This window comes from Syngnathoides biaculeatus, chromosome 4 (assembly GCF_019802595.1).
Source record: "Syngnathoides biaculeatus isolate LvHL_M chromosome 4, ASM1980259v1, whole genome shotgun sequence".
Lineage (NCBI taxonomy): Eukaryota > Metazoa > Chordata > Actinopteri > Syngnathiformes > Syngnathidae > Syngnathoides > Syngnathoides biaculeatus.
Genome location: NC_084643.1, coordinates 8882418 through 8909897, shown reverse-complemented (window position 1 = coordinate 8909897; position 27480 = coordinate 8882418). Strand labels below are relative to the sequence as shown.

The 27480-nt window shown below is 44.2% G+C and overlaps 1 protein-coding gene and 1 long non-coding RNA gene across 2 annotated transcripts; one reads left to right on the top strand and one right to left on the bottom strand.

The window, feature by feature from the left end:
• The first annotated feature begins 1064 nt into the window (after window positions 1-1064).
• On the top strand, window positions 1065-27480 carry pgm5 (phosphoglucomutase 5). Its single transcript, XM_061818016.1, has 11 exons — window positions 1065-1476; window positions 6440-6602; window positions 6690-6836; window positions 7186-7311; window positions 7394-7584; window positions 9900-10054; window positions 13601-13716; window positions 18480-18615; window positions 20430-20613; window positions 24599-24736; window positions 27007-27480. The coding sequence occupies exons 1-11, from the start codon at window positions 1219-1221 to the stop codon at window positions 27094-27096; spliced, it is 1704 nt and encodes a 567-aa protein (XP_061674000.1). The 5' UTR covers window positions 1065-1218; the 3' UTR covers window positions 27097-27480.
• On the bottom strand, window positions 20630-23154 carry LOC133499720 (uncharacterized). Its single transcript, XR_009794720.1, has 3 exons — window positions 22138-23154; window positions 21869-22065; window positions 20630-21285 (listed from the first exon to the last, which is right to left on the bottom strand). It is a non-coding gene; the product is annotated as an uncharacterized LOC133499720 (long non-coding RNA).

The following is a 27480-nucleotide window of genomic DNA, read 5'->3' as shown; positions in this document are numbered from 1 at the left end:
CATTGTTCTCAGACACTTGTTGTTCATTTCTTAAAGAAATATTTGGACTGCATGATATTTATGTTGACACAATCCTGAGAGGATTCCTACATTGCTTAAGCCAGTGGTCCTCAAACTTTTTACACGAAAAAAAGTTATACATTTGAATGTTAATATTTTTATTTCAGTGGAAAAAACTATTCAAATACGCTAAGTACGTGTTTAAAAATAATGTGTGAAATTATTACATGTCTTAAAAAGAGAGCCCACCTACCACACTTCTGGAATGACTGGCTTAAAGCAAAGTAAATATTCAATTATGTGTTGCAATGATGCTGGATGTTGACTTGTTCATATTTATCCCACTAAATAAATATTACAACTGTGAAAATACTTCTTTTGGTGATTTCGTGTTGTATTCGTGTCACACACACACACTGTGAAATAGTGCAAATACTTGTGCAAAAAAATAAAGGATTGGTTAAAATGTACAAGTTTTAATTCGAGTAATTTACTTATTTATGCGTGGTTAAATATTTAACAGATGGTCTATACTAAAATATAATTTTTAAAAAGTGAATGCCCTCTCAGGTATTACTGACATGCATTTCAAAATAGTAGTTCTTGCACAGGAAGTTTACAAAACACTTTCCTATTTTCGCCACAAGATGCTGCCATTAACCAAGTGTTGGTTCCGACACAACTTTTCTTTTTTCAGTTTTTTTTTTTTTTTTTTAATGAATGTAAAGTGATACATTTCAGTATTAAGTTTCATGTTACTACTATCAACATGAATCTTTAAATGCATGTTTAAGCTTGGGCATGTTAGACAAAGAATCTAAAATGAAAAATCAGGATTAACAGATCACAGTTTTGCGCTTGAAAACATTTATTATTGAGTAAGTATATCAAAACTTTTTGTTGTTGTAGTTGGGGGAAGGGGGGGGGGTTCCTTTGGTACAGCCCCAACTGTCCGCCGGTGTCATCAGTCAGTCTATTTTTATCCGTGGTCTGCCTCTCAGATGATTGTGGACCCCTCCCATTTCTCCCCCCCCCATCAGTTGTTCCTGCTTATTAGGAAGAGAGGGGAGCTGTCACCCACCCTCTGATCCGAGGGATGTAGTTCTCCGCCGAGGACGTCTCCGTGCCCAGCGTTCTCCCCACAAGCACACAAGCCACCTTCTCCAGTTGTTGTTGTTGTTTGACACCCCCCCCCCCCCTTCTCATCCCGCGAAGACGATGGAGACGAGCCCCATCCCGGTGGTGACGGTCCAAACCACCCCCTTCGACGACCAGCGCCCCGGTACCAACGGGCTCCGGAGGAAGACGACCGTGTTCGAGGGCAAGAAGAACTACCTGCAAAATTACATTCAGAGCGTCCTGTCGTCCATGGACCTGCGGGACCGGCAGGGCTGCACGATGGTGGTGGGCAGCGACGGACGCTACCTGAGCCGCGGGGCCATCGAGGTGATCGTCCAGATGGCAGCCGCCAATGGGGTAAGTAGGTGGGGGGTGGGGGGTCGGAATTGGACCCCGCCGCCTACCATGCCTTCTTGACTTATCCACTAAACGTTTTGTAGTTTTGAAAACAGTAATTATTTGAAGCCGTCAAAAGTGCATTAAAAAATAAAACAGTATATAGCCTTTCATGGGTCCCTGGTTGGGCTACAAAAACAGATAAAAAAAAAAAAAACTACAGTAAACTCCATTTCTTGAAGTACCTGAAAGGGATATTAGAGTAAATATGCACTTATCCTAATTTTGGACTGAAGCCTGTCCTGTTGTAGAATATTACATGAAGGAAATTGTTTTATTTATTATTAAACGTGCTTAAAGTCCCCGGAAAGTGAAAATGTCTTTAAAATTTGATTCACCGCAGAGTGGTGAATTATTATTAGTTAAATATTAATTAACCCAGAGAACCCATGGGGTCATATATTTAAAGGAGGATTTGTATGTCTTGGGTTTTCTAGAGTTAATATTATCCATCCATCCATCCATCCATTTTCTTTGCCGCTTATCTTCACGAGGATTGCGGGGAGTGCTGGAGCCTACACCGGCTGTCAACGGGAAGGAGGCGGGGGACAACCCTGAACTCGTCGCCAGCCAATCGCAGGGCACATCGATCACACCTAGGGCCAATTGACCCCTCCGTGGATATTGCGCAATCTGCATAGACCAAAGCCCGTTTTTGCTCCCGCCATTTTCTCAGACAACTTTGCATGGTCCAGTATAGGTTTAGTTCGCGTTTTATCGCGTATTTGGGTTATTTAACAAAAAATACGGTTAAGAGGTGTAGTCACGGACTTTGTAATAGTGACGACAGGTATCCTGAAAGGCTAGTTGGTGGAGTTCGATTCGTACCCTTTCCAAAACCGAAGACCCAGTACGAAAAATGCCTTCGATGGATCAAACTTTTTGGAAGACCGCATCATCAACTTAATCCATCTAATATCAACCGGAACACATATGTTTGCACGAAGGTATGCCCTATATTTGATTTTCAATACATGTCTCGTATAAATGAATTCGAAGTTCTTCGCTAGCATAACACTGCTACGTGTGAACGATTGACACACTTATTCTTTGTTGAGCGATATTTAGCCATGATCGGACTGCACAAACGTGTCGCTTTCTTGCTGGCTCGCGGCCGAAGCTTAACCAGACTGTGTTTGCACGAAGATATGCCCTAAATTTGATTTTTAATACACGTCTCGTATAAATGAATGAGACGTTCTCCGCTAGCATAACACCGCTACGTGTGAACGATTGACACACTTATTCTTTGTTGAGCGATATTTAGCGATGATCGGACTGCACAAACGTATCGATTTCTTGCTGGCTCGCGGCCGAAGCTTAACCAGACTGTGTTTGCACGAAGATATGCCCTAAATGTGATTTTTAATACACATCTCGTATAAATGAATGAGACGTTCTGCGCTAGCATAACATTGCTACGTGTGAATGATTGAATGAAATCAGAAGCATGTAGTCTGTCTCAGTTCAGAATGTATTGTATTGTATTTGCCATTTTTACTGTTTGTCTTACGTGAGCGCACGTGGCGTGAAGTCACTTCAGGAGGCGTGGTTAAGTGCCCTGTACGGAGGGGTCATTTTCGAGTGTCCAATTAATGTTGCATGTTTTTGGGATGTGGGAGGACACCGGAGTGCCCGGAGGAAACCCACGCAGACACGGGGAGAACATGAAAACTCCACATAGGCAGGTCCGGGATTGAACCCGGGTCCCCAGAACTGTGAGGCCAACGCTTTACCAACTGATCCATCGTGCCACCCTGGGTTAATATTATTACTATTCCAAATTTGTATTTGGGGGAAAAAAATCTCAACAATGGGAATTCCAAATCCTGCAAAAACCAAGCCATTGTCGCTGCTCTCAAACGCTTTGTCGGCTGAACGCATGAAAACATACACCGCTGAAAAACGGATGCTACTTTGCCTGGCAGCTTTCTTACGCCGACACACCCCAATTTGTTTGAGCTGCAAAAAAATTACAAGTCAACGTAAAGATTCCGGTTGTCGAAAGTTATCAGACACCAGCACGTTGGATCAGTGGGGCGTTTATCTGCATCTCCTTGGCTAATGTTGTCTTGGTCCCTAACAAAGACGCTTAAGGGAAAATTTGGGTTTTTTTTTTTTTTTTTGTCTGTCTTTTGCATAGTAAAAAAGTAACTGATGATGATTTTAGGGTGCTGTAGGTGAGCAATGTAACTCGCGCAAGGTGGCGTTTTTTTGTTATTTATTCCTGAAAAATTATGGGTTTTTTTTTTTTTTCAGATGCGACGATTCCGCCAAACAGTGGCACTATTTCAATCAAATGCAAAGATTGAAAAAGTTCTTGCATTATGGGTTCGTGTTTTAATTTAACGGACATTGCGGAGCATAGTGAATGTAGGTCTGTCTGCATGTGCTGCTGCACTTTTTGTATTCTTACGTTTCGCAAACGTGTACAACTACGGGAACATCGACATGAGTTTTGTTTGCCCATCTACTATTTTTACATTGTGTGTTAACGTTAAGCTAGTGGACTTTTGTATTGCAGTTATGTGATTTGTTTAAATCCGGAACATTTTGCCCATTTTCCTTAGTTTTAAGTGTAGTTTTACAGGAAACCTTAACAGCGGGGGGCAATCGGGTTGAAGCAAGCATGCGTGTTTTCTTTTGAAGAAGTATCACATGATGTTGACAAATTCGCTGCCACTATCTAGCGGCGGAGAAAAGAAATTACCCGCAGCCCCCGAATCTCAAAAAACTCAGAAATAGGGCCGCTCACGAGTCGAGGTAACCACTTGCACTCAAATTAGAGCAGAGGGCAGCTGCAAAGCGGGAAGCCCAAAGTCCGTCGCTCGCTAATCCGACTCGGGTGTCCCGATCGTGTCCGCCGCACCACTTTTGACACACGGAAAGGATCCGATTAAGTAATTATTTGTGTTAACACGAGGAAACTTGACAGCTCTCCAAAGAATGAAAGCTGAAAGTGAGCGAGAAAATCCCCACAGCTCTCCTCTGACATCTTCATAATTGCTTTGGAGGGCCTCCAAGGGAACATCTGAAGGGAAAATGATTTTGTTTTGCTGCCAAACGTCTCTCAGTGTCAGGCTCATCAGCGCTTCCATCCATCTTGTTCTATTTTCCCGTCTAATATTTATTCGCCTTCTGATTCATGCTGTCTCTCTTGGGTCAGGCTCCCGAGTGGACAAAACTCAAGATGGTCCCGGAACAGTTCCGGGTATCATCCTTTAACATACGCACTATGCACGCTAAGGAGCATAAATGCCTTTGCGGTGAGGACACGCTTCTTTTGGGATGCTGATGCCGTTACTGGGTTATAAGCAGCCGACAATTATAAATAGAGAGCGTGGCTCCCTCTGTTCTGTGATTTAGGCTCCACTTGGCACTGATAAAGTGTTTGGCTTTTCAAAGTGGCCCCTCTATGCAGTTACTGATGGGCATTGACACAAGGAAAAGCTACACTTTAATATCTGGTGATGAAAATGAAGCCGTATAATTCATGACTGCACTAACATAATACAAAGCAATGTTTTTTCTTTGTCTTTTTTTTTTTTTTTTTTTTAATTATCAAAATTGTCCAGAGGTATGAATGTGAGGGTGAATAGTTGTTTGTTTTTCATCTGTGTCTGACTGGCAATCACTCCACGGTGTTTTCACATACATGAATAGAATACTGAGATTTACTTTTTATTTCATGATCAATTCGTGTGCTTTTTAATAAAGTACAAGGCGGCGCAGTGGGCTCAGCTGGTAAAGCGTTGGCCTCGCAGTTCCGTTGTCCCGGGTTCAATCCCGGCCCCACCTGTGTGGAGTTTGCCCCGTGCCTGCATGGGTTTTCTCCGGGCACTCCGGTTTCCTCCCACATCCCAAAAACATGCAACGTTAATTGAACACTCGAAATTGCCCCTCGGTGCAATTGTGAGTGCGGCTGTTGTCAGTCTCCATGTGCCCTGCGATTGGCTGGCATCCAGTTCAGGGTGTACCCCGCCTCATGCCCGTCGACAGCTGGGATAGGCTCCAAGCACTCCCCGCGACCCTTGTGTGGATGAGCGGCATAGAAAACAGATGGATGGATAATAAAGTACATTGGAAAAGGATCCCCAAAAAGTATCCTTACCTATGAGTGTTAGTCTCGAGTCTTTTTTTGTGATTGTATGACGTTATATACATCGAAATGCAGCACAACAGGCTGACATCCTTTATTTTGGTTTTTGGTGCCATCCACAAACAGAATTCGCAGGCCCTTTGCCCCCACTAGCTTAGTGGTGCTGTAGCCAGGCAGCTCAAAGAGGTGGGTCTTTACTCCCTATTGTTCATATCTATGATGTCCTCTCCCTCAAGCATGAAGAATGGCTCCAACTTCACCCTTAGGATCAGCAGTGTAGAGGATGGATAAATAGATCTGTTGACAATGAAATCATATAAAACAAATTACAAAAATCATTTTCTCAATTTTGGCACTGCTTAGTACATCGAGCTCGCAGTTCTCAGGACCCAGATTCAAATCCAGTCTCTCTTGCGTTTTTCCATGTGCGCCCCGCATCTGCATGTGTTTTACGTGTATGCACGTGTACTCCAGTTTCCTCCCACATCTCAAAAACATGCATAGTAGGTTGATTTAGGACTCTCAGTTGCCAAAAAGTGTGAATGTGAGTGCGAATGGTCGTATATTTCTATTTATCCTGCGATTGGCTGCCAACCATTTCGGGGTGTGCCCCACCTCTCGAGAGGCTCCAGCATCCCCTCCAACCTTTCTGAGTGAGGATAAGCGATACGGAAAATGAATGAATTGATTTACCAATTAGTCGGTAGGTGCTGCAATAAAACGGGACAATAAAAACCCCTCCCGAAAAGTGAGCCCTCCTATATTCCTTCAGAATTAAGAAAAGGCGTAGGAACTGTAATTGTCGGTCCTTTCCCTTCGCTGCAGATCGGTCGCCTGGTAATCGGCCACAACGGCCTCCTGTCCACCCCTGCTGTCTCCTGCATCATCAGGAAGATCAAAGCCATCGGGGGAATCATCCTCACAGCCAGTCACAACCCCGGAGGCCCCGGAGGAGACTTTGGTATCAAGTTTAACGTAGCTAACGGAGGTGAGAAAGGACTGCGAGCAGTTCAGCAGACTCTTGTCAACACTCTCGTTTTCTTGAGCATCTGTGCTTGTTTTTTGTGTGAAATAGGCCCATCTCCAGACACGGCGATGGAGAGGATCCATCAGGTGAGCCGCACTCTCGAGGAGTACGCCATCTGCCCCGACCTCCGCATTGACCTCTCCAGACTGGGACGGCATGACTTTGACCTTGAGAACAAGTTCAAACCTTTTCGAGGTGCGCTTCTCAAAATCGATACTAGTCTTGGCTTCCTCAGTTTGTCAAAAGAGTAATTCCCCTGTGGTAACGTTATCCAAATTTGTCAGTCAGAAGTCAATGCGGTGAAGAAGTAAAGTCATAATTACGGAAAATATTGATGTGAAAAACACTATAAGGCACTTTGTAAAACAATCCGATGAAATGGGAAATACAGCGTAATTGAGCACGTCTTTTTATGGATTTGATGATTAGTCCTGCGCCGCTGCATGATTTATTAAATTGCACGTCAATTCTCATCACAAGACTTGATATGTCAGCACCGTTGTAAACCAATGGCCCCAAACATCGCACGTTTCTGTGTTTCCAGTGGAGATTGTGGACTCTGTGGAGGTGTACCTCCAACTGCTGCGAAACATCTTTGACTTCAGTGCCATCAAAAGTCTCCTGACGGGACCGGAGCAGCTGAAGATACGCATCGATGCTATGAATGGAGGTGAGACCGACCGTCGTCGTCTTGTGGCGAAAGCCGACGGAGCGTCTTATCATTGTTAATGGCATCTCCTCTACCGTTGCAGTGATGGGCCCTTATGTCCGTAGGATCCTATGCGATGAGCTCGGGGCCCCCGCTAACTCCGCCGTCAACTGCGTCCCCATGGAGGACTTCGGGGGCCGGCCCCCCGAGCCGAACCTGACGTACGCCTCTTCGCTGGCGGATGCCATGAAGGGAGGCGACTTTGGCTTGGGCGCCGCCTTCGACGCAGATGGGGTGAGAGTCTCCGTAGGCTCGGCTAGCTGCTAAATGCTGCAGTGGACAGGTTGATAAGCGGAGGCGAAAGATAGCGGGCGCTAGCACAGCCGGTTTCAGGAATAAAGTGGTTTTAAAAGACTCGCTTTTTCCTGGTAAAATGGCGCCAGACTACAGTTTGAGTCTGACGATCCCAAGAGTTGAAAGTTCAGCACTTTTCTTTGTGTTTAAAAAATGAGTAAATCAAAGAAAGAAACGCTTTGGTGCATGCCATGGTAGTGTAGGAGTAGGCGCTGCTTCCTTTCATCCATATGGTGTGGATACAATGGACCTGTCCGACTGGCTATCATAGGCTCCGTCCCCCTTAGCTACATTTGCCAAGTCCCACAAGCTTCCAAAATGGCAAATGAACACAACAAGTTTGAAGTTGATTCTCTAACACGCTTTCCAGATAATATTGGGGTATGTTTTTTACCATATGCGTCAGACTTGTCCATGAGAGGTCTCAACTATTTCACGCAAGGATATGTACACGGAATTAAGATTTTGGACGGAGCAGAACGCAATGTCAGAGTTACAGCGAAACGTTGGCGATCGATGCAAAAAAGTTTGACGCCTCACAAACTTCGTATTGAAATCCAACAGGATAAAATAGTGGAATCGTACTGCACATGTAAAGCAGGGTGAGTCCTTACTTGGAAAGATCATGAGTAATATCATTGTAGTCTTTAGAAGTGGGTGGGCGTATTCATTTGACTTCGCGCGTAATTGAACCTAGTGCTCCATCTTAAAAGCCAGATGTGATCCAAATAGGCAAATGGACATTTCTCTTGCATGACATATCGCGCATTTACGTATCACTAGCCCGACTCTTCGGCATAAAACATGACACACTTCATTCGGCAGGTCAGTGATACGCTAACAAAGTGAAAGTTGTTCTCCTGCAATGTATAAAGCAGTGCTAATAATTCAATCGAGCTCCGACAAGATACTTCTCCCTCACTTACCTTCGAACATACAGCCTTGTGTTTGTTGATATTTTCCACATTTAGTGGTTCGCGCGCTCTACCACAAGCCGTAATCCATCGTAGACACTTCGTCAATCGTGTTTTAGGCTTTGGAAAAGGAATCAACCGGGTCTTACAATGCGGCTATCTGATTGGCTATTATTCTGCGAGTGATTGACAGGTCGGGAAGGTCCATTGCTGCTCAGTACCATCTGGAAGGGAATCCAGCATAAAAACAAAAAAATTCAGTAAGTGATTTGCTGATAAGACAAGCCAAAAGTCACAGCAACATATGTTTTACTGTAAAAAAAAATTGAGGATGTGCAGTACATTAATACATCTACCAAGTACTTTTATGGCTTGTGTGAGAGAGAAGGATAATGATCATAAATCTTTGAATTGCTGACGGATTGCTGCAAGGAGGTTAAGCCAAAAATATTTATCTTAGTAAGACACAGAGGCACATAATAAAATCTGTCATACATATGACAAATTTGAGGATAAAAATACGATTAGAGGTCAAGAAGCACATTAAATGCTTATCAAGAAATAATATGCAGAGGTTTCATGTCGCTGAAGACTGGGCAAGAGGGACGACGGGAATGTTTTCTGTTCTTAAAGCATATTCAATGACTAGATGGGGGGAAAAAAACAAACGAGTTACCGAGTTCGTAAAAACTCAGGAAGGTCAAAATTTCCACCGAGTCATCCAATTGTCATCATTTCTGGATATAGCGGACATGCGTGCGCGCACACACACACACACGTACAACAAAGCTTTTCCTGAGCAAATGATCTTATCATCAGGGGAGTTATGTCATATGAGCCTCCAAAGGGATCAGAACCTTTACAGTCATGAACTTTTTTGTGTTTGTAAGATGTTACATAATACTTTCATCTTTATCTTGCCAAACTCTTGAACATACAACAGCCACTAAGTTGACACATGCGCAAGATTACTGTACTGTAAACTTTCTTTCGGCTTGTCCCGTTGGGGGTCGCCACAGCGTCTCGCTCATATCTGTATTCCGACTACACGGGTACACCCACAAGCTGATGAGATCCGGCGTGATAATGGTTGGTAACCCGACCTCACAGTTTCGAGGTTCTGGGTCTGATTCCCCGCTTTAAGCCCCTCCCTCAGGTGTGAAGTACTCCGGCTTACTCCTCCTCTTTCCACATTCCAAAATTTGCGTTGATCAAAATTGTCCGTTGGTGTTAATGTGAGTGTGATTGGTTGCTTGCTCTGTGCCCAGCGATTGACCGGTGGCCAGTCCAGGTTGTACCTCGCGTGTTCAGGTGTTGAATTTGTTGTGCTCTTTCTGTCAGGACCGCTACATGATTCTCGGCGAGAACGCCTTCTTCGTCAACCCATCAGACTCCGTTGCCATCATGGCCGCCAACCTCTCCTGCGTGCCCTACTTCCGACAGTTAGGCGTTAAGGGCTTCGCCAGGAGCGTGGCCACCAGCGCTGCGCTCGACAGGTACAAACGGACGAGTGTCGAAACGTATTATTTCAGGAATGCCAGTCTCAGATGACAATTTACCCCACGACGAAGTCGCCCTTTCCCTCCCTCACAGACTCACGTGTATGCATCCAGTGCACACTTTTTTTCCCCACAGCCTATAAATATGATACGTTATGTAAGGGAAGCGTAGAGCAGAGTGTATTTAGAGAATGGGTGCCCTCGCTAAAGTTAGGACCGTGAGCATTGTTCCAGAAAAGGGGATCACGGGTGATGGGGAATCCCTGCTTTGCGATTCGAACAATGAGCTGAGCAAAGATCCGCTCGCTGTATTTTATCCTGCATCATTTTTACATGACCGTAGAGCCTCTTGATGTCCGTGAACATTGATTACAGATTTCTGGGTTGTTTGAGGATATACAAGTGGGAAAGCCAAAAATAAACACACATGCTAACGTTAGCCGACCCCCCCCCCAGCATGGACGCTGCAGTATTTATACTCCACATTCTCCACTTTGCTGCAGCCGCTCTCCTTTCGGACTGTGGAGAGTCTGCGGTAATATAGCACAGCTAAGGCACAGCAGCATTATGATCATTTCTACCTATACGTCTTCAAATCTTGTAATAATGATAATAATAATCATACAGTTCAGTCCCGGCCCCACCTGTGTGGAGTTTGCATGTTTTCTCCGGGCCCTCCGGTTTCCTCCTACATCCCAAAAACCCTGCCCCGAGGTGTTATTGTGAGTCTCAATGTGCCCTGCGATTGGCGGGCAACCAGTTCAGGGTGTAACCTGCCTCCTGCCCGTTGCCAGATGGGGTAGGCTCCAGCACTCCCCGCCACCCTCATGAGGATAAGCGGCAAAGAAAATGGATAGATGAATGGAATTCACTTGTGCCGTGCTTTGTATCTCAGATCATCTTTCCACATTAAATTGAATGAAAATACAATTAATCTACACGTACACAAGACAAATTTGAAAGAAAAACAGCACTCACAATCCAGAATTGTCATGTCATTATCCAAGCCGCTTATCCTCACAAGGGCTGCGGGAAAGCTGGAGCCTATCCCAGCTAGCTTCGGGCAGAAAGGCAGACGACACCCTGAACTGGTCGCCGGTCAGTCGGAGGGCAGATATCGACGCCATCACTGAGCGGGAATCGATCCCACGCTGCCCACACCAAAGGCAGGCGTGTGTACCACTACACCGTCAGTGACTTATACAAAACGCAGTAGTATGTGGTTTGGTTAAATACGCAATATTGAATTCTCTTTGTTTTGTGTTTATTTTTTGCCATAAACTTTAAGTTTAAGTGACAATAAACACCACTTGGCATCTTTGTTGCGGCTACTTCACCAAACTGGCGCTTGTAATTTGAATTTTGTTAGTAATACAAAACAAAAAAATAAATGAAAATCAACCGAGCAAGGGCTGATATCTCGTAAAAGTCAACAGTCGGACCACTTGGAAGTCAAGATAGCAATATACTTAGAAAACCCAAGTCAATAATTCCATCCGACATTTTGGCTCACCAAGAAAAGCTCTTTTGCACTTTGACAAACTACTGACAAACCTGCGCTGGGATTGTGTTTCTTCACTATTGAGTATCAGGTGTCGGCGCTGGGGTCAAAGAAAGAACTCCCGTTTCAAGTCCAAGTAAAGCCGCGGCGCGCAGCGCTTTTGGTCAGAATGCCAGGCCAAAGCTTTTAAATCCAAGCTGAGCTGTCGTCAGTGGAGACGGGGCACTGGATGCTATGTTTGGCAAAATATAAAGTCAGGGCCAAAAGCTGATAATATTTCAGCCCCTCCCCACGGTGCTGCTTTCAATGTACTGAGGAGTTTGTGTCAGTATTTGGAAGATGGACCTTTTGTGCTTGTGTTAGGTGTAAACGTGCTGTTTCGAGCCTGGAAAGCTCACGGGAGAACCGGAGTCTTTTTCCTGTGTGTGTGTGTGTGTGTGTGGAATGTCAGGCTTTCGGTTCCAACTATCCCGTCCCTGAGGGGAACGACACTGGTTTACTCTTATTTGGTCATTTTACCCCATCCTTGTGTAAACAACTGCAGCGGGCATTCCGCCGGCATTGTCTACGCATGGCGTGATTCAATTACGGACGGCCACGCTCTGCATATCCAAATATATCCGTCGATTTCCAAATCCAAGGGGAAATCCGACAGTGAGAGCGTTTTTCACTTTCCTGAATGCGAAGAATTACGGCGATATTGTGTGTTGATGATACGTGATATTGGTTTCTCTTGTTTGCTCCTTGGACAGCGACTTCAAAGAACAATTCCAAACATAGCGATCGTAATGTGTTCTCTCGCTCCATGCCAGCGGCCCAAATGTGATTACTGTGGCCGTTTTTGCTAGATGAGCTCGAGAAATCCTTCAATAAGATTATACGGATGAACTGGCTTCAAAGATTACGGATCAGATGATTTTGTCATTCCACTGCAAGTGCAAGGTTTTGATTTCCGTTAATCACTTGGTAGGATTATGCTGCTGTTGTAAATCCGGTGTCGATCAAGAAATTCATTTTCACTTTTAATTGTTACGCTCTGCTCGCGTTGGGGCCACATGTTGGTGTGACCCTGCACGTTCATCAGATTTTCCGTAACTCCCGGCCTACAGAGCGCACCTGCTTATAAGCCTCACCCAGTACATTTGTAGAGGAAATACTATTTGGTACATACATACGCCGCAGCTGTGTGAAAGCCGCAAGTGCCCAGATTGAAACACGAGATATTTACACAGAAAGACGGTACGCAGAGTTTAACGCTAGCACTGCCGCGCTAACGCTAGCACCGTGCTAACAGGGCCAGTTAAAAGAAAAAAATCCCAGAGACACAGCAGTAACACGCTAGCGCAGCGCTAACAGGCCCAGACCGGTAAAAGTCACCGGTCTCCCTCTTACTTTCTCCGCTCGAGTGCCCCCTCGCGGCCGTTAAAAAAATGCACGAATTAGCCACATCTCCGCATAAACCGCAGGGATGAAAGCGGGTGAAACAAGTCGCGGTTTATAGGCCGGAAATTACGGTGGTTGCTGGGTGGAGGAGGGGCGAGCTTGCTGCAATTGGAAGCTGCCACACAATCAAACGAGCATTGCAGCCACTTACAGGACGAGAGTGAAAGTGAGTTTTCAATCCAAATAATCTTGCGTACATGTCAGTCCTCTACCGAGGCTTGAGGTTCTCCATTCATATTTGGACTCTGGCCTGGACCGTTATCTCTTGCTCGGATGCGGTTACAGCGTCTTCCCCAAAATAATCAACCCCCCCTTGGTTGACACTTTTGTGAAAATTTCAAAACTGTGGAGTCCATTTGAACTCTACTACTAAAAATAAATACTCCCGGACCAATTTTTGTGTGAACGCGGTATTAACATGCACTCTCAGTTACACATCTCCTCCCTGCGGCTCACTTTCAAAGGCGACGAGGAACTAAAAAGTTTGCCGACTTGTTAAATTAGTGGAGGAGCTGTTGGCTTCCCCTGAACGTTTACTCGCAAGAGCTGCTGTTGGCGTCAAAGAGATTCATTTGAGTGTTTATATTTGTTCTTCTTAGGGTAGCCAAAGCCATGAAACTGGCACTGTACGAGACTCCTACCGGTTGGCGGTACTTCGGGAACCTGATGGACTCCGGTCGCTGTTCCCTCTGTGGGGAGGAAAGCTTCGGGACAGGTACCGTTATCTCCTCGCCATACTCAAGTGGACACTGGCTCAAAACTGGGTGCTGTTTTCATAAATGCAATATATATTGCTCTGCCACATGAACCTGTTCTTGTGAGAATTTTGAGGTTAGAAAAGTCGGTTGTGAGTAGTAGGAAAGTGACATCATTTCAGCGTGACTTGAAAACGCCATATTCCCAAAAGTTTTGAAACGATTGCCAAATGTAGCAGTTTTGTTGGAAAGTGCAGCAATTTCTGAAGCGTGTGATGACTCAGCCTTTATTTTGGACTCTGTCCCTGATGCGATCATAAAACAGAAATCTCCTCTCGCAAGAATTTAGTAGGATTTTTCCAAATAGTGAGTGAAAACTGACGTACTGTATTGTATTGATTTTTTTTTTTTAATGCTATAAGAGTATTATTCACATAATTAGCACTAGAATTTTTTTTTTTTAATTTTAGTATGGAGCTGATGTAATTTTAGAATTACAGTACAAGAAAAAGCACACGCATGGCAGGCCCACCCCTGGGGCCTTGCCCTGACCTCTTATTTGTAACCCCAGAAAAGCAGCTTATCCATAAGGGTTTGCTTTTTGCAAGGCCACGGAGTGTGCCCGCGATGAGAGTGCGGCAAATGACCTTTTGCCATTGGTGGGTTTTCCTTGGGTGTGGTAGTTTCTTGAGGATATCAAATTAGATGTGAGCATTTATTTTTCACACATTATATCCATGTTATGTACTGCTGTAGAATCATGATGACTCTTTTAATAAACATGTCAAAAACTGTTTTTTTACATTTCAAGCTCCAACATTAAATGAATTGATAACATTACTTAAATTAATTAAAATATTTTCACAGTTTTTGGACTGTGTCAGTTACAATTACAAAGCCTTATCCCTCATTAAATATTCTTGTACAAACTACCGTAATTCCCGGCCTACAGCGCGCACCTGGTTGCAAACCTCACCCAGTATTTGTGAAGGAAATACCATTTGGTACATACATATGCCGCAGCTATGTAAAAGCCGCAAGTGCCCACATTAAAACCCACACTGAAACATGAGATACTTACAAAGACAGTACACAGTTTAATGCTAGCGCCACAGCTCTAATGCTAACACGTGCGTCGCGCTAACACTAGCACCACGCTAATGCTAGCACCGCTCTAACACTGATGCTCACACCACGCTAACGCTAACAGGGCTGGTTAAAAAAAAACATACCAGCAAAAATCACCGAGACACGGGAGTAACACGCTAGCGGAGCGCAAACAGGGCCGGACCGGTAAAAGTCACTTCCTCGCCACATATATTCCACCGATCTCACTCTTACCTTTTCTGTTCGAGTGCCCCCTCGCGGGCGTTAGAAAAAAATGCACAAATTTACCACATCACCGCATAAACCGCAGGGTTGAAAGCGTGTGAAAAAAGTGGCGGTTTATAGGCTGGAAATTACGGTACTCAGCTTTTGTAGAAAAAAAAAAAACAAAAAAAACATTGTTGTGATGTCTTCACTAATTCATTGCATGAATAAGATATAGAAATACTGGAGTACATTTTCCGAAAAGATGTGAAGTAGCCAAATTGTGGCACAAGATCACCGCCATGTTTGTGGGGGCTATTGGTCACTGCTGCAGAAGTTTGTGTATGGACAAGTAGTCCATTTGAGAGTTGTACCCTCATAATACTTTCATACAATCTACATTACTCTAAGTTGTGGGATAACACAGCGAACGCTTAAGATTTGGTCGCACTTCTTACTTTGGAAGTGCAAAGCACATCAATGTATTTTGCTCTATTATGCTCATTCCAACATGTTCTGAAACTTTTGCCTCTGAGTACAGTTTGTGGCGATGAAAAAGGTCAGGGGCGCCGACATCAAATTGAATTCAGATAACTCTCTTTACCTCTTTTGTCCTTCTCTTTCACACACGCGCTCATTCTCTGGCGGCCGAGTGCATCCCGCCTGCCGCCTCGTCGATGTGGCGGCGGTGACCCTGACTGCGCGTGTAAATAATCCCCATTCTTTTGCTATAAAAGGAGACGGGAGCTCCCCTTGAATGACTGCAACACACAGACAAGGCCCGCCGGGGGACACGAGCACATTCGATACGTCTACCTGACTCGACTCTGTTTCTTTGCGAGATTTCGGCGGAATGTGAGCGCGTCCGCGAGTGTGTAGCAAAGAGCAGACGTGACTGTTGGGAGGAGAGGAGCGAAAAGAGCACTCGGACGAGCTCCTCGATCCTTTTAAGGCCAAAAAGCTTAAAGGGGAGTTTTGCAGTAAAGCATCTCAACCGCGCAACACAAACTTGTTGTCCTTGCACCTTTACAAATATCCATCCATCCATCCATTTTCGGAGCCGCTTATCCTCACGACGGTCGCAGGAGTGCCGGAGCCAATCTCAGCTTATCATTGGGCAGGAGGAGGGCCACACCCTGAACTGGTCGCCAGCCAATCGCAGGGCACATGGAGACAAACAGTCGCACTCACAATCACACCTAGGGGCAATTGAGAGTGTCTATTTCATATCGCACGTTTTTGGGATGTGGGAGGAAACCGGAGTGCCCACCCGGAGAAAACCCACGCAGGCGCCGGGAGAACAAGCAAACTCTTTTAAAAAGATCTTTTATCATTCTTACAGACCCATACATCTATTTTCTGAGTCGCTTATCCTCACGAGGGTCGCGGGAGACCCGGAGCCAATCCCAGGTATCATTGGGCAGGAGGCGGGGCACACCCCTGAACTGGTTGCCAGCCAATCGCAGGGCACGTAGAGACACACACAATCATCGTTTAGAGTCTCCAATTAACGTTGCATGTTGTTGGCATGGCGGCACGGTGGTGCAGCTGGTAAAGCGTTGGCATCACAGTTCCGAGGACCCGGGTTCGATCCCGGCCCCACCTGTGTGGGGTTTGCATGTTCTCCCTGTGCCTGTGTGGGTTTTCTCCGGGTGGGCACTCCGGTTTCCTCCCACATCCCAAAAACATGCAATATTAATTGGACACTCTCAATTGCCCCTGGGTGTGATCGTGAGTGCGACTGTTTGTCTCTATGTGCCCTGTGATTGGCTGGCAACCAGTTCAGAGTTGGGATAGGCTCCAGCACTCCCCGCGACCCTCGTGAGGGTAAGTGGCAAAGAAAATGGATGGATGTTTTGGGGATGTGGGAGGAAACCGGAGCGCCCGGAGGAAAGCCGCGCAGGCGGGGCCGGGATTTGAACCCCGTTCCTCGGTACTCTTGTGGCGAGTGCTCGAACCGGTGGCACCACCGTGCCGCCCGTGATTTGGAAAGAAGTCCGTTAGATTGTTGTCATGCGAGCACAGGATCTGATCCATTATGTGATCCCAGACAAAGGGAGACAGACAGCGAGAGCGGGATTAAACCCTGGCGACTGTCACTTTCCGAACAGATGTCCACCACTGCCGCTCTGGAACAACAAGAGAGCGAGCGTGTTGTGCCAACTGTGAGGGAGAGAGATGGAAGCGTACGTCTTTTTTCATGTGGTCCTTTCCTGCTCCACGCCCTTTTAGGGAAGTCTTACTTACTCACACGTTGGTTCTTGTTCAAATGTCAACGTGTTCACAAGAGAAACGGTGCAGCTGTCCACGTGAGGCAGCCTAATCGCTCCCCAACGGAGGGTGTTAGCGCCGTTGCCTGGTGGACAATAAGGCTCCACTTCCTGCCATTTTGAAACTTGTACACAAAGTAATCGGGATGACAAAAGTTTTTTTTCTTTTTGCGTCAGCCCTTCTCTTCCATTTGTACCCGTTCGCTTCCTCGCCAGATGCGCAGTACGTTAGCGGCTTGTTGGTCTAGTGCAGGGCCGTCAAAGTCATTTTTCTCGCTGGCCGCATTTTTGTGCCGGTTTCCCTCAGAGGGCCGTTATGACTTTGGAACAAAAATATTTAATCATCTCATCATCATTACGTCATCCATTTATGAAGTAGTTTTGGAATCAGAAATCAAGGGTAATGTGTTTTTCAGCTATTCACCTTTGGTAACATAAAAATGCTTGTCATATCTCAACTTTATCATTTATGATACACGACAATTTGAAATTTTGGCACAGGTTTTTACAAGAATCATGGAAGTTGACACTTCGCGGGCCACATAAAATCATGTGGTGGGCCAGATCTGGCCCCCGGGCCTTGAGTTTGACACCTAGTGGTATGATTCTTTTGAAGTTCACTGCAATTTTTCATGAAAGTGTCTTATCCAATTTTAAATGTACTGGTAAGAGTAGAGGCGGCACGGTGGAGCAGCTGGTAAAAGTTCTGAGGTCCCAGGTTCGATCCCGGACCCGCCTGTGTGGAGTTTGCATGTTCATTGTGAGTGCGAATCTTTCTCTCTATGTGCCCTGCGATTGGCTGGCAACCGGTTCACGGTGTCCCCCGTCTCCTGCCCATTGACAGCTGAGGTAGGCTCCAGCACTCCCCGTGATCTTTGTGAGGATAAGCGGCAAAGAAAATGGATGGATGGTAACTGTAGTTGTTATTATACCCCCCAAAAATGCATACAGGATAAAGTTCCCCCCATCCAGTATTTCTTTGTGGATATGTTTATTTTGTTGGGCTTATGAGTAATATTCTTTTTTTTTTTCCCCATCACATTGTTGCTCTTTGGATCACTGCAATTACTATTGCGTACAATCAAAACAAGATATGGAACAGACTTTTATGAAGTCTAACGCCGTATCATTTTCTCATCTCATCTTTGTAAATGTATAAAATTATTGATTCTGATTCTGATTATTTTTCCGCTGCCCTCCAGGTTCAGACCACATTCGGGAAAAAGACGGCTTGTGGTCGGTGCTGATGTGGCTGTCAATCATGGCCGCTCGAAAGCAGAGCGTGGAGCAGATCGTCCGAGAGCACTGGGCCAAGTTTGGCCGCAACTTCTTCTGCAGGTAAACACCGGCGCCGCGCCTTTGTTTGGGACTCACGGGCAAGGCAGTTTCACTGCAAATTGTTATTCCGTGTATGGATGGTGCCAAACAAAACTCGTCGGCCTTCACCTTTGTCGCCTCCTCCTCCTGTCGCCCTTCCCGCTTGCTCTTATTTGAACGTCTCCCCGGTGAGCGGCATCGATAGTTAATGTTCCCGTTGACAGTTTCTGGTCCAGGCTTTTGTGTTGCCACGCTTCCCTGAGCTGACGAGAAAATTCAAGTGCGCGTAAACAAGACTTTTAATGCCGCAATAAACGCAGCGGCCGTCCACAGGTACTGCGCTCTCAGTAGATGGCGCTGCAGAGAAAAATGTTGTGTACGTTGTCTTTCAATAGATTGGCTTTTCAAATCCCCTAAATCTATGCCTGCAATAAATAAATACATTTTTAATACTGTGGAGGAGAAAGTTGAAGTACCGTAATTTCTCAAAAATAGTGCGCAATTTTTTCCAAAAATATTCTCAAAAAACTCAAGAGAGAGCATGATATTTAGGTATGGATGCGATCACATTGTATAGTCGAAAACAGGGACATAGAGTGGTAAAAAAAAAGGTGTATACATATATACATTTCGATATGATATTTGATGTCTTATGGGGGAAGTGTTGCATTTTACGATCGTTAGCGAAGCATCTTTGTTGCTACTGCACCGAACATCAGAAACGACAGACCGTGAGCTTGTTTTCGACTACAAGGGCTAGTTGTGCAGCCGCTTTTTGAAAGAAATGTGACTTCACTCTGGCCGATGACGCGACTAAATCAGAATCAAAACTATGTGAGCTAACTGCTAACAGCTAACTTGACAAAACGACGTAGTACGATCGCAACGGGCACATTTAAAAACAAAACGGGGTAGCGCCCACAATTAAAATGCTCGCCATTATGCTTATTTCTACGTAGTTTGAGTTCTCGTTGTGTTTGCGACCTGACGCTACGAAGAGCTGCGACGGACTGTAGCCGAACGGGGGCGAGAGGCTGTGCTACTAGCGCGGTGGACCGGTGGACCGGTGGACCTTCCCCTCAAAGTGCTGACAATAATGAGCAATAAAGGGAACCCAGACTCTTGGGATTGAAAAACTGTTTCCTCACAAATGCCACGGACGGCACAGAGGATGATGACATGGTGTGGGAGCAAGATGGGATCGCTGTTCATGAATGGAGGAGGCACCAGAACTGGACCAAGTCATCAATGATCAGCTTGACAGTGATGCACCAAAGATAGCTACAACGGATATTTTTGAGATTGGAGATGGGTCGGATGCTTCTTTTGAAGTCTTGGCCAAGGATATGTAATATAGTGGATAAACTGCACTAGGCACAAATATTTAATGCAAAAAAAAAAGAATGTGTTAAATACTGTACTTTATTTATTTAATACTGTAATCAGCAGTATTAATAAAATGTCATGCCATCGTTGAGCATTTTGTTTAGTTGGTTTAGGTATTCTGTTCTGCAGGGACACGAACAAGCGTGTCCTTTGGCCTGTCCTGAGATATAAATTATTATTCATTAATTATTATTAATGATGACTTTTTGAAAAACAATACAAGTACAAACATTAAAAATAAAAAACCTAGCAAAATAGATAATTCCAAATATTTTGAGCATACGGATAGCAGCAAATTAGTGGTGCGCGTTGTACATTGGTAGAAGGGTGTTCCTGATTTTTTTTTTTTTTTTAGGTCAGCTTTGGGGGTGCGTATTATACTTCAGGGCGCATTATACTCGAGAAATTACGGTTAAAAAAAACTCTTCAGCCATGACCGTTTGTGTCAGGTTTGACTACGAAGGCCTGGAGCCGCGCGCTGCCTTCTACCTGATGAGGGATCTGGAGTCGGTCATCTTGGACAAGGCGTTCAGCAGCCAGAAGTTTGCCGTGGGAGATCACGTGTACAACGTGGAGCGGGCCGACAACTTCGAGTACATCGATCCGGTGGACGGAACGGTGGCGAGAAACCAGGTGAAAGTACAGAAAATAAGGAAGGCTCGTGATGGGCACTGACGGCTGGAAAGTGTTGACAGCGTCACAGTTCTGAGGTCCCGGGTTCGATCCAGGACCCGCCTGTGTGGAGTTTGCATGTTCTCCCCTTGGCTGCGTGGGTTTCCTCCGGCCACTCCAATATCCCCCCCAAAAAACATTCATTGGACACTATAAATTGCCCCTCGGTGTGATTGTGAGTGCGGCTGTTTGTCTCCATGTGCCCTGCGGTTGACTGGCGACCAGTTCAGGGTGTACCCCGCCTCTTGCCCGTTGACAGCTGGGAAAGGCTCCAGCACGCCCTATGTCCCTCGTGAGGATAAGCGGCTAAGAAAATGGATGGATGGATGGATAGTAATAGGCACTTGGGTGGGTTATTTTCAGGTGCTCTGGCTTCCTCCTGCATTCCAAAAGCATGCATGTGCGATTGATTGTAGACTCTCAATTGTCCATAGGTCTAAATGTGAACCACTGTTTGACTTGTGTGCCCCCCCACTCCGATGGGCCGGCGACCAGTCCAGGGTGCTCACTTGCAACCCCAGTGAGGCCAAGTTCTATAGAAAATGGATGTGTGGCTGTGCCCTGCCATTGGCTGGCACTCCTCTGCCTCCTGCCCGTTGACAGCTGGGATAGGCTCCAGCACTCCCCGCGACCCTTGTGAGGATAAGCGGCAAAAAGAAAACGGATAGATGTTAAAATGCATCTCTTTTTTTTTTTTTTTTTTTTACCTTTAGCGTGTGCATCCATTAAGCTGACTTATTTGCTTCATACCTTTTCTTTTGGCACGTTTATTTAAAAATTTCCCCCCGGTATGACTTTAAAATGAAATAGCCTTGAAAAGAGCAGTTGTCACGGTCGCTTTAAACCAAAACGGATGGAGACTTCAAACGGGGAATAAGCGTGTCTCTGCTTTGACTGCGTGACTCGCGTTAGAAACGGAGGTAATTTGGATCATTGTTGTTTATCTGTGTTGAAGTTGCAATTATTTCGATCATCCCAAAAAAAAAAGAAAGAGAGAAAGAGAGAGAGAGAGAGAGCGACGTGACTTTATGTTCATGTTGGCTATTCCCACATTCATGCATCATCATTGTCGTCTTTGGAGGCGGACCACCCACTTCGCTACTTGTTCTGAAGAGATCCATGTTTAGATATAACGGGGGTAGGGGGGGGGATCTTCCATTTTAACCCATAAACACACACACACACACACACGTACACAGAACAAGTCTTTACACACTTCCTGTATGCGGCCCCTTCCTTCTGCGAAGTTTTCCCAGCTGACTCCAACGGGGCTCTTCTGACATTTGCCCCACCCTGGCACATACCTCACGCACGCACATGCAGTACTCTGTATGGTGCGTATTAGCAGTTGGCGCAAACACGCATGCCAACACCGTGACAGCTTTGTAGTGGGGCGAGGAGAACCACAATCACCTTGCCGGGGAGAACAAAGAGTTACCATACGGTTTCTGTTTTGGTGGCTCATCTCCGAAATGTGGTTTTAACCTCAGCGGTGAAGCCGTCCAGGCTCGGCTGCCCCCAGAGCGCGTCGTCGCAGCGCACATTCTTGCCAGGCCGGAATTATATCAGCTGTTGTCTCTGCTCTCCAGGAGACAAGAACACACACACACACATATGCTAACACACAATTTTTGGGTTGACCATCTCAACGCCAAAACAAAAAAAAAAAAATTGTGTGACGTCTTTTCCCCTTTAGTTCCACTGCCAGTCACCATGGCGACTGCTAACATTCCCTCGCGATTCTTAAACATTTGGTAAACACTATGAAAGCACTTACCGTCAATCTAGATCAGGACTTTTTTTATTATTATTGTTTAAAAATAACTTCCAAAAACTCATATAGTCGTTTCAAAATAATTGCTGTACCGTTCGTGTTTTGCTTGACGTGACGTCGCCCCGACCAAAGGCTGAATTGGACTGCATTTGTTTACAGCAGGGGGTGTCAAACTCGTCACATTGTGGTTCCGGTTTCCCTCGGAGGGCCGTTATGACTGTGAAACAATACAAATATTTAATCGTCTCGTTGTATTGACATCATCAATTTATGATCTACTTTTGGAATCAGAAATCTAGGGTAATGTGTTCTTTTCAACTCTTCATGTTTGATAACACAAACATGCTTGGGATATCTCAACATTATCATTTATGATACATGACAATTTGAAATTTTGGCACCGATTTTTACAAGAATCATGGAAATTGACACTAGATTTGGCTTGGCGGGCCACATAAAATCATGTGGTGGCCCAGATGTGGCCCCTGGGCCTTCAGTTTGACACCTGCGGTCTTGCAGTATAATTCTTTTTAAGTTTATGCCAGTTCACTGCAATTGTTCATGAAAGTGTCTGATTTAAGTAAACTAGTACCCTGGTAGAGTTCAATAAAGTCACATTTCTTGCTGCTCTCCTACTTTTATTCCAGGGAGTCGCCTTTGTACTCTAATGGAAAAATCAGAATAAGAATACATATAATTGTTGAGTTTTTTTTTTTTTTTTACCAGCTGTACATACATAACCTACCCAAAATGGTTCCGTCACCCACTTTTGGATCCTGACCCACCAGTTAAGAATCACGCGTTATTCTGACATATCAAAGATAGCCCCCAAAAATAAATAAATAAAAATATACCACGGTGGTATCGCTCCACTGTTATAGTGATTTGTTTTTGAAGAATTATCATAAATTTGATTTGCAGGACGCAGAAGTCTATCTGTATAAATCTGTTCTTTTAATGTGTGCATTTTCTCCCGTTAAAATGTTGGAACATTAAATATCTATTTACTTTGAGCCACTGTTTTGATTTGCGAGCCAATCTGGTGCCAATGAATGATTCATGTAAAATTTTGTCATAATCCGTCACCTCAAGTGAGGGAAATGAGGCAGAAGTTTTTTGCCACACTTTTGCACCTTGGGGGTCTCTGTAAGGATTACGTTCTTGAGTTTTTCCGAGTAGTACAGGTATGAGAAGTTCTACGGCGCCGGGATGGAGAATGCAGTCCTAAAATGCGGATGCCGCTAGTGACACCTAGCGTTTATTTTCTGCTGTTGCACGTTGAATCTCGCTCCAATTCGTCTTGAATTAAAAAAAAAAAAAAAAAAAAAAAGACACACACAACTACATAAATGAATGTATCTTTAATTAACAGTAAATATTCCTGTGTTGACACCATGCTTTAAAGTAGTGACTCGCAGTCAAGAGGTTTTGATTTTGAATCTCGGCCCTGTATAACCTTGATCTGCATCTGTTGTTTTTATTAATGTAGTGTTATATCTTCAATTCAAATTGCCTTTAGTCCTCTTTCTTTACTACATAAATCCTCTGCTTATTGCTTTGCATACTCACTTTTGAATAAGTTACCACATTCACACACATAATAATAGTAAAAGAATTATGACACACACTCACTTGGCTCCCATATCCATCCATCCATTTTCTGAGCCGCTTATCCTCAAGAGTGTTGCGGGAGTTGTAGTCTCTTCCAGGTCTCGATGGGCAGGAGGTGGGGTACACCCTGAACTGGTCGCCTGCCAATCGCAGGGCACATAGAGACAGACAACGGTCACACTCACAATTTTAGGGGGTCCGATTAATTAAATTTCGGGATGTGGGAGGAAACTGGAGTGCTCACCCGGAGAAAAACCCACACAGGCACGGGGAGCACATGCAAACTCCACACAGGCGGGGCCGGGATTTGAACCCTGGACCTCAGAACTGTGGGTCGATGCGCTAACTAGTTATGTCATCGTGCTGCCCTCCCATATATTGATCTTTATTGGATAAATGAATCATACTAGTTCATCGCATATGAAAATCTTTAAGTCATTTTTTTTCCCATTTATTTTAACATATTAAAAAAAAATCAGAATATGAAACAGAAGGGAGAAAATAAACCTGAGGATCAAAATAATGGGATGTGCTTCTTTTTTCTTTTTCTTTTCTTTTTAGGGTTTGAGAATCATCTTCAGCGACGCGTCCCGTTTGGTGTTCCGGATGAGCGGAAGCGGCGGCGGCACGGGCGCCGTCATCCGGATCTACGCTGAGAGCTTCGAGAGGGATCCCGAGAGGCACGGCAGAGAGACGCAGGTGCCTGTTTGTGTCTTTGCGTGCGTTACGGCGTGTGTTGCCGCTGCCTACTGACTTTATTATGCTCTGTAACGTTTGGAAGGGGTGGAACAATTAGGAGGGCCGGGCCCGAATGCGGTTTTTCGTGCTGGGATTGGCACTTTGCTTTAAGACGTACGGTAAAGATGCATAATGGCCACACGGGTGCCAGTTTACGATGCAGGTATACGTAAATGTATCAAACACCAGCCAACGTGTAACATTGAAAGAGATTCAAGCGATATTTTAAAGGGAGCGTTGTTGTTTTCACAACTAAAATCAGGAAGGGAAAGGACGTAAAATATATGAGGACTAATATCAAATATGAAGTGCAATTGAAAACAAAACTATTCAGATTAGGATTTCATAGTGGAAAAATTGAACTTTATTTGTGGAAAATCAGGACTGTGCGATTAAAAAAAAGAGTATCATGTCATTGTCTACATCATAAAATAGAAACTTTTCCATTGTAATATGATTATTTTATCCTCACAATATTGAAAGTTACCTCATAAAATGACAACTTTTTTTCTTTTAAATGATTACTTTTTCCTGAATGTTACATATTTATCGTCATGAAATTTCAAAATTCATTCTCATTCTTATTTTTTTTTCAAAACTCAGACTTTTCTGTTGTAATATTGCAAAAATATTTTAAAAATAGAAATTTATTTGTGGAAAAATCAGGACTGTGCGATTAAAAAAAAGAGTATCATGTCATTGTCTACATCATAAAATAGAAACTTTTCCATTGTAATATGATTATTTTATCCTCACAATATTGAAAGTTACCTCATAAAATGACAACTTTTTTTCTTTTAAATGATTACTTTTTCCTGAATGTTACATATTTATCGTCATGAAATTTCAAAATTCATTCTCATTCTTTTTTTTTTTTTTTTTTCAAAACTCAGACTTTTCTGTTGTAATATTGCAAAAATATTTTAAAAATAGAACTTTATCTGTGGAAAAATCAGGACTGCACGATTAAAAAAAAAGTATCCTGTCGTTGTCTACGTCATAAATAACTTTTCTGTTGCAATATTCTTACTTTATCCTCGCAATATTGAGCTCTAACGCATAAAATGACAACTTTTTTCTTGTAAAATGATGGCTTTTTTCCTCTGTGTTTCATATTTACCGTCATGAAATTTCAAAACTCATTCTCATTCTTAGTTTTTTGCAAAATTCTGACTTTTCTCTTGTAATATTGCAAAGATATTCACTAGCAATCCAGACCTTTTTTTTTTTGTTTGTTTGTTTATCGAGCCATTCTTTTGGAATAAGTGCTCAGCATCAAAAAGCCAAGGAAAAAGCAAAGCACACCTCCAGCCACAGCCTTGACGTTTCCTGAGCTGATGATTTAAGATTTAAAATACATCCCAGCTCACTGTACGCACTGATACCATAATGGAATCATACATGACATTATTTGAAGTTTCTCCTTTACTAGTTGGAACCAGCTGGTGTAGCCGACTTATTATTTTTACCTCTTTTGCGTCTTAATTAGAACAAGAAGCAAGAGCAAGTGAGTTTTGGAGTTCAAAATTACTTGGTGACAGCAGCTGCTATTTATTACATGTGTAATAAACACTCGCTGGCCACTACATTAGGTACACCTTCAAAGTCTAATAAGCGCCAATACAAAAGAGATAAAAGTGTCCAGTTTCGATTGATGCTGCCAGAGAGATAGATATTCTTCTTCAAATATGTGGTTGTTTGGTTTGCACTGCATAATGGGATGAAATCAGTTATGGCGTAAAGTACACGGGCAGAGGGGATACCTGGAGCTAAGTGAAATGGAATGACGAAAAGAACAAATGGAAAATTTTGAACTGAGCAACTTCATTAATAATGTAGATAAAATGCGCTCAGCTTTGGAAAAAAAAAATCATCAAAAAATAGTGAGCATCTACAGCACAGGTGTGCAACTCAGGGCTCGCCAGCCGGATCCGTGCCTCCGTGTCATTTTGTGTGGCCCGCGAACGCTAACTGCAAAGTTTTTCAGAATTAGCCATAGCAACGTCAAAAACCACCATGTGAAGTGGAAATCGGGTAATATGTCGGAGCCATAATTCGGGTTCCCACGTGGAACTTATGAGCGGAGGGACCTCTGAGGGACATCACTTGAGATTTTGCCACCAGGAAGGGAAAAATAATAAGTCACCATCACGTTGTACTCGTGCGAGCTCCTTAAAGCCGCCGCGTTGCGTGTCGAAGGTGGTCCCAAGCTGCGTGTTGCTCACTTGCAGGTGGTGTTGGGTCCTCTCATCGCCATCGCGCTCAAGATCTCCAACATCCACGAGAGGACGGGACGCCGCGGCCCAAACGTCATCACATGAGTGGAAAACACCACAAAAAAAAAACAAAAAAAACATTTTTAATGCTGACAGAAAGTGCCTAGAAAACAGCCATCCTGGTCCCCATATATAATTTTTAAAATATGATTTCTCTAAATGGCCTCGATCAAGTCTCAATTGCAACAGGGAGTTTTTTTTTCATACTGTAATGCATAAAAATGTGCAAAAAAGCCCTATGAATGCACATCTGCATTTATTTGTTTTATGCAGTTGTTTAGCATAAATGAGGAATTATGAACCCACCTTGCTGAGACACCCCCCATCACCCCCCCACCCCAGTTTGTTTGTTGTATGTGTCACAATAAAACACTTTAATGTAAAGCCAAGCAAGCGATGCATCACAGCTAATAAATTCTCGTGAAATCA

Coding starts and splice junctions, on each gene's coding strand:
- pgm5 (XM_061818016.1), top strand. CDS start 1,219: ATGGAGACGAGCCCCATCCCGGTGGTGACGGTCCAAACCACCCCCTTC. Junction 1,477..6,439: donor AGATGGCAGCCGCCAATGGG/GTAAGTAGGTGG, acceptor CCTTCGCTGCAG/ATCGGTCGCCTGGTAATCGG. Junction 10,055..13,600: donor ACCAGCGCTGCGCTCGACAG/GTACAAACGGAC, acceptor TGTTCTTCTTAG/GGTAGCCAAAGCCATGAAAC.